The sequence below is a fragment of the Aplysia californica genome, unplaced genomic scaffold, assembly GCF_000002075.1.
Source record: "Aplysia californica isolate F4 #8 unplaced genomic scaffold, AplCal3.0 scaffold00146, whole genome shotgun sequence".
NCBI lineage: Eukaryota > Metazoa > Mollusca > Gastropoda > Aplysiida > Aplysiidae > Aplysia > Aplysia californica.
In genome coordinates, this window is record NW_004797416.1 from 1,393,518 (window position 1) to 1,400,887 (window position 7,370).

Below are 7,370 nucleotides of genomic sequence, written 5' to 3' on the forward strand. Positions count from 1 at the left end.
GGGGGGGGAGACAACAGAATCTTCAAATTAATAATTTTGGAAAACACAGATGCTTGCAAATCACCCACAATACCCGCTCGTTTGTCCCATACCATGTTGTCCCATTATGCCCCATGACCCATGTCATCCCGATCAATATTGAGGTTGGCATCTCGCCCCTTATGATGTTGGAAGCGGGTGCGCTTTGCCGACTCATGTTGTGTGGAGCCTGTATCTCTTTATCTCTTGTGACACTTGGCTTGACTTCCCTGTTTCATGCATAGCCCGAACATTCCACGACGCCATGCGATGAAGAAGGTTTCGGGTCAGTTGAGTCCTTTCGGCTTTGTCCTTTGGTCCTGTGGAAGCAGAAGCTTCTCTGTCTCCCAAGATCGAAAAACTAGACGTGTTAGCTTGTGTTTTATGGAGCTTTAAAAATAGTTTGTTAAAATTTTTTTATTTTTGGCACATTTATTATTTTACAGAATCGGGTAGTTACTTTAGCCCTCCGCCAATTTTTAAACAGCTGTTTTCGGAGACCAGACTTACTCACCTTTAGTTTCTTCCCCATAAACAGGCTATAACGACTGGTACATTTCAGTTAATTCAAACACACGTGACTTGTTCATTTCCCTTGGACATTGTTTACCAAAAAACAACAACAAACAGACAAACAACAACAAACAAACAACAACAACAACAACAACAACAACAAAACAACAAACAACAAAACAACAACTCCACATGAAGAGAAAAAAAGATAGGGATACAGAAAGTTATATAAGTAACTGACGGCCAAAATACAGTTCCCTAGATCTAGATCTAGATGAAAACAAATTAATTAATATGGATAGATCTAAGAACACAACAGTGTTGTGCGTTGACGAAGAGTGTACAATAGATTTTTAAAAACTTCGTAACTCAGCTTCGAATCAAATTTGTTTTTTCAAGGTCATTGTGTACACAAATAATATTATTTTGAGGCTTTGATCAGTATTTTTGTCTAAAATTTGGACTGAAGTTTTAATTTTGATGTCGCAAGGAAAAAATTCAAAGTTCAAAGAAACCACGAGTGCCCACATTGTCACGTCAGCCTGCGGGAAAAAACCTGCCCTGAGTAGATGATAACAAAGATAATACCAGATATAAGTACATAACCAAATCTAGGGAGTTTGCGAAACCCAGAAAGAACGATTCTTTCTAAAAATAGAATGCGGACATTCCCATTTGTTCTTTTCCAGCTTTCCAGCTTGGGATACTTTGTTCTTCTCTTTTGCTGAAATTCATACACGTTTCAAACATGAAGATCACGCCACCTCTCTGGTCCACAAAATACCAGAAGAACAAGGATCATTATTTTAATATAAAAGAGTTGATGACATTGATAAGTACCTACCTAGCCTTTCTTTCTGAGCAACTGTTGCCACTAATCTTCAACGAACACGTACCAAGAAATAATTTCTGGATGAGCTGACATAATCTGGGGTAAAAAACAATGAATCGTAATTTCTATTTTCGTTTCACCGAATAACACCAGACATTCTCAGAATGCATTCTGGCATACCCACACCTTGTTGGGTGAATCTTTTCAGTGTCTATATTCAGCTCTTACCGAATACAGTAGCCTCTGGAGATCTATGTACCAGCGGACCCAGTTAAATAGACTGTTCCCGAAAGGTAGAGGGGTAGATCTATAAATGTGAGTGTGACTGTTTTGTTACTTGGTCTTGTTTGTGTAGTGTTGGTGTTGGCCTGGTGTTGTTTCAAACCGATTAGATTTAGATCTAGATCTAGGTCTAGATTAGTGTAATCTAATAAAGTAGATTAGAATCTTGAACTAGAGAACGGTTAAATTATTAGACAAGACGAATTTATAACAATATATCAAAAGCTGACATAATCTGGGATTACAAACACTGTAAGTCATTATTCATTATTTCGTTTCAATGAACAACACCAGACAACCCTCATGATGTGTTGTGTGTGTATAAAAGTCAGGTACTGTTTAACTTTCTCGCGTTTAATTTCGGGGGGAGGACTTCCGTAAAGAGCGACCACTCGTAACTCAATGAATATTATACTCAACGGCCATCAAAATCAGTACGGAAGGCCTAAAGCCAGTTAAGTATGTTACTATAGACTTTGATCTACCTACAAGGAACAAATGATGAAATTGCTGTGGTTTACTTGTATTCTTAACTCCAGGCTTGAAAATCCCGTTGGGGATAAGTTTCGTCTAGATCCAGATACAAGCGCGGCCGGAATTAAATGCGAAAAAGTAAACAATTGCCAAAAGTAATTGTTGTCACTACTCTATTGAATTGACTCTATACTAGATCTAGATATAGATCTATACTAGTTTCTAGATATCTATATATGTTATTATTATTCACTTCAGCGTTTACTGTTCTGAAGACTTATATTTATCGAAGTGACTATTTCTCTGTACGTTTGGGAAAATAACCTTGAACTCTATTTCTCCGAACCGTTTCCATTTTCAAGATTTTTTGGTTATTTGCGAGATTTAGGCGTCATCTTTCATTCATCCTGCGATTCTGCAAGGACTGGGAAGAAGCATTTTTTGCATCGAATTCAATTTCTAGAGCTAGAGATTTTAATTTTTAAATGTCTGAATATTGAGATACTTCAGTTGTGATTGGGGCAACATTCCCGGACTAGATCTATACTTCATTTGAAAATACTTTCTAAAGGTACTGCTAGAAAACAAGACTGATCGACCTTGGCAGTATCTTATTTTGCATTTAGTCACCCAGCAAAAACTAAAATCATTCTTGTAAAAATAAAAAGGTGATACCAATAACTCAAAGTCAAATGCCCAAAAATTGAGGAGAGAGCCTGATTCCACCACGCTGCCTCACATATATGTATCCTATAATGTCAATGTAATGTTAGAGATCATAGACTTTATATAAATAACCTCTCGAAGTACTGTCGAAGCTCTTTATAGTGTAGGTCTACCAGCGGACTTGGGTAAAAGGACTGGCCCGGAAAGATAGAAGGTAGAAGTAGCTGTGAACCACTGTGTAGTTTCAAACTGACTAGAACTTACTAGAAGTTGAACTAGAATCTAGAAAACTAGAACTATTAGTAGTGTTATAATTAGATCTAGCTATAGGAAGGCTTGAGAATATTTATAAAGTCTGTAAATATCAACTTAATTACAGTCAGTTTATTATTTTGCCATTGGTGATACATGTACTCAAATATATATTATAATGTTTGTTGTGTTTATTTTGTAGGACTAGGCCTACAACTCCACCAGGGATAGGGGCGGCTCATTCTTTTTTTTCCAGCCAAAGCCAGGAAGTAAATACTCCACACATAGCTTACATTTGGTTTTTCATTTCTTCTAAAATCATCCCAAATTCCAGAGCAGCCTAGGTTCCCTTGACTTTTGCTTTGAGTAGCTGGACAATGTAGCCTACAACATTCGTTGGATTACACTGGACATTTTTATGGTCGAAAGTTTTTTTTCCTAAAGTTGTGACGGTTTTGTGGTCTCATACTTTTTTATAAAACACTTGAATATGTAATACCTTTTGATTTTTGACATTCTGAATGGCATTTTCTTCACAGAAGTCACTAGAGGGAACATGCTTGAACAAGAGAAAAAGTCGGAGAGCAAACTGTGTCATAAGTGCAACAAAGCCCTGGGTGGCCATCCACTTCTCTGCTCCTGCTCAGCTACGACTTTCAGGTGGGTTCAGAGATCAGGAAATTAGTGCTGAGCTTTTTGAAAAAATATGTTTGATGATCAAATTGAATAGAAAGATAAATGCTACAAATGAAGTTCAATTCACACTAATGTTTTCCAACTGCATGATATATTTTTGCGGTAATTTTTATGTCCTTGCAGAATTGAATGTAGATATCTAGCTGTGGAGTTTTTTTTACCTTTATAGCTGGAATATTGTCGGTGCTTTTTTTGTTCGGAACCATTTTTGTACTGAAAATTTCTCTCTGTTTTCTCTGTTTATCTATAGTCTATCATGCAAGTGGGGAAATATAGGTGTGATGCAGAAATCTTTTTGCTATGTATGAATTTTGTCAAGTACATGTTTTAAATACAAAAGATATAGGTGTTTGAAAATATTCGGGGCCTCAGAATTTGTTGACGGTGTGCACATTTTGTTATGTGCATGTTCGCTATATGTAATATATAATATAATATGCAATATGTGCATTCTATACAGTATTGTATTTGTGTCATGTCCCATTCTTCTTCAAGGTCAAGTCACGGGATCGTTTCAGGTTTTTCTCACTAAGTCCAAAGCAGCAAGCAAAGTTTACAGAAAGCCATAGCGTGCTGTCATTATCTCTGACATTCTCACTTTTTCAAATGTTTTTGTCCATCTTCTATCAGGATCATTAGTTACTTTGTTCTTTACTACTTTCCTCTACCTGCAAAGAAGCTGAAATGTATTTTCTGTGGATTCATTTTTTCCCTCTTCCTCCTCCTCCTCCTTTTTCTCTTTTTCTTTTCCGTCTTTTTTCATGATAAATATTTGTTTGCTACTGTCACAGATACTGCTGCTTGAAATGTCTCAGCGATGATGACAAATGTTGGGGTGCATGCCACAGGGGCAGTGTTGGTCCAGAAATGGAAAACACAAATGAAGAATCCTCGGAAAATAATCACCCTTCATGGACGGACATAAAGAAAAGAGCGAAACTTCTCACACCTCTCGGCAACTTCCGCCCCAGTTTGCTAGATCCTGCTGCCTACGTGCTGCGGGAGGGCATGGCAGCATTTCAGAATGCCTCAGAAAGTGAACTCAGTAGAGGTGAAACCATGCAGGATGCCGTGTGTTCGAACAATGTGGAAACTCCAATGGAGGTATCGAGGTCGGAGTGTGTGAACAGGGGTGATGTTTCCAGTTCTGACGATTTGAATGTTCGGAGCCTGCACCGTGCCAGTAATTCCTCAGTAGAGGTTCAGTCCTCACTCCCTCCTCACAGTAGGTCTACAGCTTCAACGACTGTGTCTGCCTCAGACTGTGGGCCATCTACTAATTCATGTGAAAGTCTGTTGAACCAAAATGTGAACTCAAATGAAAGTCTGTCGAACCAAAATGTAAATTCGTGTGAAAGTTTGCCGGAGCAAAATATGAGAACCGGTAGTCGAAACTTGAGATTAGGCGAAGGTAGTAGATTGCCTGCTGCAACAAACATTTGCACACCTAGAGGTCCTGACGGTACAAGTTCGAATGCCAACAGTATTGATCATCACGGCACTTCTTTTGGCCGAGGTTGGTGGGTAGGTGGGACATCATCGGAAAGACGTGGCTCTTTGCCGCAGACTCGCCATGACGATGGGAACGATTTCGGTGCAGGTTGGTGGAAGGGAGCAGACAGAAAGTCGGAAGCTTCGAAAGGGGCTAGAAGTAAAAAGAGAAACACAAGTGCTCCCCCTAGTGAGCTGAGGAAAAGGGTGCGGAACAATCGCGAGAGTTTTGGCTCTGGCTGGTGGGTAGGACGATTGGACAAACCAAAGGAGGAATCTAAACATTCAAATAACAGAACCAATGTCCGTGAAGGGGCGGCAGCCAGAGGGGAAGATCGTTCATCAAGGGACCATTCTGGGCGGCCGACTTCAGGCTGTGATAAAAGTAAAGAGAGGACAACCTCGTCAGCGCTTGTTCGTGGAGAAAGTGAAAGAGATGAGCCTGTTTTAGATCTTGTCCCTTATCAGGTGCAGACAAATCCAAGTGAGTACTGAAGTCATCATAATGAATATCTGCATGTTAATAATGGTGAAAAGAATATCTGTGGGTTATTTGTATGTTAATAATGGTGAAAAGAATATCTGTGGGTTATTTGTAATGTTAACAATAATTGATAGAGTATCTGTGCATTATTTACATTAACAAATTATGAATAGAAATTTCTTTTGATTATTTGTGTTTACTATGATGAATAAAATATATCTGTGGATTATATATATGTATGTGATGGCTGGAATATCTGTGGATTATATATGTATGTGATGGCTGGAATATCTGTGGATTATATATGTATGTGATGGCTGGAATATCTGTGGATTATATATGTATGTGATGGCTGGAATATCTGTGGATTATATATGTATGTGATGGCTGGAATATCTGTGGATTATATATGTATGTGATGGCTGGAATATCTGTGGATTATATATATGTATGTGATGGCTGGAATATCTGTGGATTATATATGTATTGGATGATTGGAATATTTGTGGATTATATATGTATGGGATGATTGGAATATCTGTGGATTATATATGTATGGGATGATTGGAATATCTGTGGATTATATATGTATGGGATGATTGGAATATCTGTGGATTATATATGTATGGGATGATTGGAATATCTGTGGATTATACGTGATGACTACTGCTGTAGTAGCCAGTACATGGTGGCCACTGTTGTGTAGCCATTATATGATGGCTACTGTTCAGGTAGCCAGTTTGTGAAGGTTACTGTTTTGATAACTAATATGTTTAGACTACTGTTGTGGTAGCCAGTAAATGGTGGCTACCGTTGTTGTGTTAATGATAATAGATTCAATAGATAGCCTTTGTATAGCACAAATCCCCACTCAACAACAAGCTCTATGTGCTTCACAATCTATACTATTACCCAGCAGACCTGAGGGCATTCTGAAACAATCTCAACTTCCTGGGAAGCATACAGTGCAAGCGGCCATTTATAGGTGCTAAAACACTAACTTACTGACAAGATCTTTCGCTGTCTATAGCCTGTCGTTGTAGCCAGTTTATGATGGCTACTGTTCAAGTTGTAGTAGCCAGTATGTGATGGCTACTATTGTGGTAGCTTGTATATATGATGGCTACTATTGTGGTAGCTTGTATATATGATGGCTACTATATTGTGGTAGCCAGTTTATTATAGTTACTTCTGTAGTAGCCAGTATGCAATGACTACTGTTTTCTCCGCCCTTCCCTCCTGTTCCCACAGGCACAGGCAGGTGGCTGGAGAATTGATTCTGTCTATCGGTCTTTCTCCTTCCCTTCACTGTACAACCATTTATTGTATCTATGTGCTTCTATTTACTCTAGTGGGCGGTTGGTGGGTGCTCTGTTGTGGTGTACTCCTTCTTGACTACCAAACATCTATTGTCCTGATCTCTCCTCTAATTTTCTGGCGCTCATATGACCTTATGCAGTTGTGAGCGCCGTAAAACCTTTACTAAAACTAAACTAAAACCTCCTCTTCCCTCCCCCCTTCCAGGTGTTGTGGTTCTGTTCCTGCTGCAGGTGACTTTGTTCAAGAAGCATCTGCTGGATATAGAGGAGGCCCACGGACGGTCGGTGTACACAGTGCTGTCTGCTGTACCGGGCCTGTGGCGAGGTAAGTGTGTGTGTGTGT

The 7,370-nt window shown here is 39.1% G+C and overlaps 1 protein-coding gene across 2 annotated transcripts in view; it reads left to right on the plus strand.

Moving 5' to 3' along the window:
* Positions 1-1,465: 1,465 nt before the first annotated feature.
* LOC101852996 overlaps positions 1,466-7,370 on the plus strand; it is a 10,619-nt gene continuing 4,714 nt past the window's right edge. Inside the window, exons 1-4 of one of the 2 annotated variants that reach the window (XM_013081806.2) lie at positions 1,466-1,656; positions 3,577-3,697; positions 4,525-5,708; positions 7,233-7,352. In XM_013081806.2, coding sequence (XP_012937260.1) covers positions 1,617-1,656; positions 3,577-3,697; positions 4,525-5,708; positions 7,233-7,352 — 1,465 coding nt within the window. In that variant the 5' untranslated portion in view covers positions 1,466-1,616. Of the gene's footprint in view, positions 1,679-3,576; positions 3,698-4,524; positions 5,709-7,232; positions 7,353-7,370 lie in introns of both variants that reach the window. The other variant, XM_013081807.2, reaches the window with a different exon arrangement.